This window comes from Procambarus clarkii, chromosome 2 (assembly GCF_040958095.1).
Source record: "Procambarus clarkii isolate CNS0578487 chromosome 2, FALCON_Pclarkii_2.0, whole genome shotgun sequence".
NCBI classification, from domain to species: Eukaryota; Metazoa; Arthropoda; class Malacostraca; order Decapoda; family Cambaridae; genus Procambarus; species Procambarus clarkii.
The window spans coordinates 12,255,742-12,258,879 of NC_091151.1; the positions used below are offsets into that span (position 1 = coordinate 12,255,742).

Consider the following 3,138-nt stretch of genomic DNA (forward strand, 5'->3'; position numbering starts at 1 on the left):
TAAGCATCTTCTTGAGGTTATCTTGAGATGATTTCGGGGCTTTTAGTGTCCCCGCGGCACGGTCCTCGACCAGGCCTCCACCCCCAGGAAGCAGCCCGAGACAGCTGACTAACACCCAGGTACCTATTTTACTGCTAGGTAACAGTCCACTCGGCCGACCGGCTCCCTAGCATCCTAGCAACTCGAAAAGCAGTATTACAAAGTATCCCCCCCCCCCCACCAATGAAATAGACTTTTGACCTCGACTGTACATATATATTTATTTAAGTATGCAGTATAATAAAATGCATTTAGCTTGTTGTCTTCTTGACATCTTTCACGAATGGTTAATTTTTTCTAATAAGAACACAACATTTGAGGATTTCCTGGTATCGGGCAGTCGGGACACATACGATTCCTTGATCGTCGTCGCCCTCAACCAACAACAACACAACATTTGAGGAAATATTACCTTCTGCCACAACCCTTGTTGTTCTAGGCGTTCCATGCGTGGTCCAGCTTGTCCTTGTATTCCTCCAGTGTCGTCAGGTACTTCACATTCGTCACAATTATCACCAGACCACCTGCGTGAAAAGAAAGGTATTAGTACCTGAAAAAGGTGATGCCCTCCAACACTCGGTGATGGCAGGCGCTGCACACTACACATGCCTGACATTGTTCATGTGTAGGGTGCTGTCCACCACCACTCGTGAGTGTGTAAGGTGCTGTCCACCACCACTCGTGAGTGTGGAAGGTGCTGTCCACCACCACTCGTGAGTGTGGAAGGTGCTGTCCACCACCACTCGTGAGTGTGGAAGGTGCTGTCCACCACCACTCGTGAGTGTGGAAGGTGCTGTCCACCACCACTCGTGAGTGTGGAAGGTGCTGTCCACCACCACTGTGAGTGTGTAAGGTGCTGTCCACCACCACTCGTGAGTGTGGAAGGTGCTGTCCACCACCACTCGTGAGTGTGGAAGGTGCTGTCCACCACCACTGGTGAGTGTGTAAGGTGCTGTCCACCACCACTCGTGAGTGTGGAAGGTGCTGTCCACCACCACTCGTGAGTGTGGAAGGTGCTGTCCACCACCACTCGTGAGTGTGGAAGGTGCTGTCCACCACCACTGTGAGTGTGGAAGGTGCTGTCCACCACCACTGGTGAGTGTGGAAGGTGCTGTCCACCACCACTGGTGAGTGTGGAAGGTGCTGTCCACCACCACTCGTGAGTGTGGAAGGTGCTGTCCACCACCACTCGTGAGTGTGGAAGGTGCTGTCCACCACCACTCGTGAGTGTGGAAGGTGCTGTCCACCACCACTCGTGAGTGTGGAAGGTGCTGTCCACCACCACTCGTGAGTGTGGAAGGTGCTGTCCACCACCTCCTAGTGAGTGTGGAAGGTGCTGTCCACCACCACTCGTGAGTGTGGAAGGTGCTGTCCACCACCACTCGTGAGTGTGGAAGGTGCTGTCCACCACCTCCTAGTGAGTGTGGACAGAACTCAAATTGTGTTGTTAATGATTATAGTTATCTGCGCTATGTTAAAATACTTGCTAGGTTGTACTATTACTTCTACCCAAGATAAGTGTGACATCCTTCCCTTACACCAGGTTAAACAATTAATTTTATTATCTTACTATTACTTGAGAAAATTGGACTGTATTTATAACTTTATCCTACTAGGTGTTTACTTGTACACATAGCTGGGGGGTTTATATTACATAGTCTATACCACATATGGTGGTATTGGTAGTTTATACCCATAAACTACCAATTTGTGTTATATCTAAAAAAATTATATGGTAAAAATGGGTTTGTATAACTGTCATGTCTTAGCTGTTATGTTGTTAAGGTGTTGTTTTGGCAGTGCAAGAGCTCCTTCAACATCAGATTTTGGTTTGCCACATGTGATCCAGGACTTGGACCTGTTAATGGCAACTCTGTTGTTTTTGTTGGAGCAAGGAAGCGTCTGTACAGATTATGTAGGTGTTAAAGCTCTCTGGGATTTCTTCAGTTCGTCAAAGGTAACCCTTGGTTAGGGCTTGTTAGGCTACATAACCTTATCAGTAAAAAATATATAATGAAGTAAGAGCTCTACAGGTATACACACGAATATACCCAGTAAACACAAAACCTTTTCGTAAGTTTTTAATTGGACGCAGAAAGATGACAGTGTAACTATAAAGTCGTCTTTATAATGTATAAAATACGTTAATTTCTGTCACTCAAATCGTGGACCATTGTTGTAAAAGTACAACTGATCTTTTAAAACTTTTATAATTTAAATTAAGTATAAATACTTCATGAGTGTGTGTGTTTCGTCTGAATGTGTGTGTGGTTGCATGGCTGTGTGGTTGCGTGTCTGTGTGTGTGTTTGTGTACTCACATAATTGTATCACCTAATTGTTCTTGCGGAGGTTGAGCTTTGGCTCTTTGGTCCCGCCTTTCAACTGTCAATCAACTGGTGTACAGATTCCTGAGCCTACTGGGCTCTATCATATCTTCATTTAAAACTGTGTATGGAGTCAGCCTCCACCACATCACTGCCTAATGCATTCCACCTGTTAACTACTCTGACACTGAAAAAGTTCTTTATAACGTCCCTGTGATTCATTTGGGTACTCAGTTTCCACCTGTGTTCCCTTGATCGCGTACCACCAGTGTTGAATAGTTTATCCTTCTCTACGCTGTCAATACCCCTGAGGATTTTGTAGGTAGTGATCATGTCTCCCTTTACCCTTCTGTCTTCCAGTGTCGTAAGGTGCATCTCTTGCATCCTTTGCTCCGGGACTTGTTTAGTGGCATACCTCTAGTGGCCGCATACTCCAGGATTGGTCTTACATATGTGGTATACAACATTCTGAATGATTTTTTTACACAGGTTCCTGAACGCTGTTCTGATGTCAGCCAGTCTCGCATATGCTGCAGACGTAATTCTTTTTATGTGGGCTTCAGGAGACAGGTTTGGTGTGATATCAACTCCTAGATCTTTCTCTCTGTTCGTTTCATTAAGTACTTCATCTCCCATTCTGTATCCTGTGCCTGGCCTTCTGTTTCCGCCGCCTACTTTCATTACTTTGCGTTTACTCGGGTTGAACTTGAGCAGCCATTTGTTGGACATTCATTCAATCTGACCAGGTTATCTTGTAGCCTCCTACTATCCTCC

The 3,138-nt window shown here is 45.8% G+C and overlaps 1 protein-coding gene across 1 annotated transcript in view; it reads right to left on the reverse strand.

The window, feature by feature from the left end:
• Nucleotides 1–474: 474 nt before the first annotated feature.
• The window catches only part of LOC138365715 (guanine nucleotide exchange factor subunit RIC1-like), an 8,871-nt gene continuing 6,207 nt past the window's right edge, over nt 475–3,138 (reverse strand). The window contains exon 3 of the mRNA XM_069326211.1: nt 475–563. Coding sequence (XP_069182312.1) covers nt 475–563 — 89 coding nt within the window. The remainder of the gene's footprint in view (nt 564–3,138) is intronic.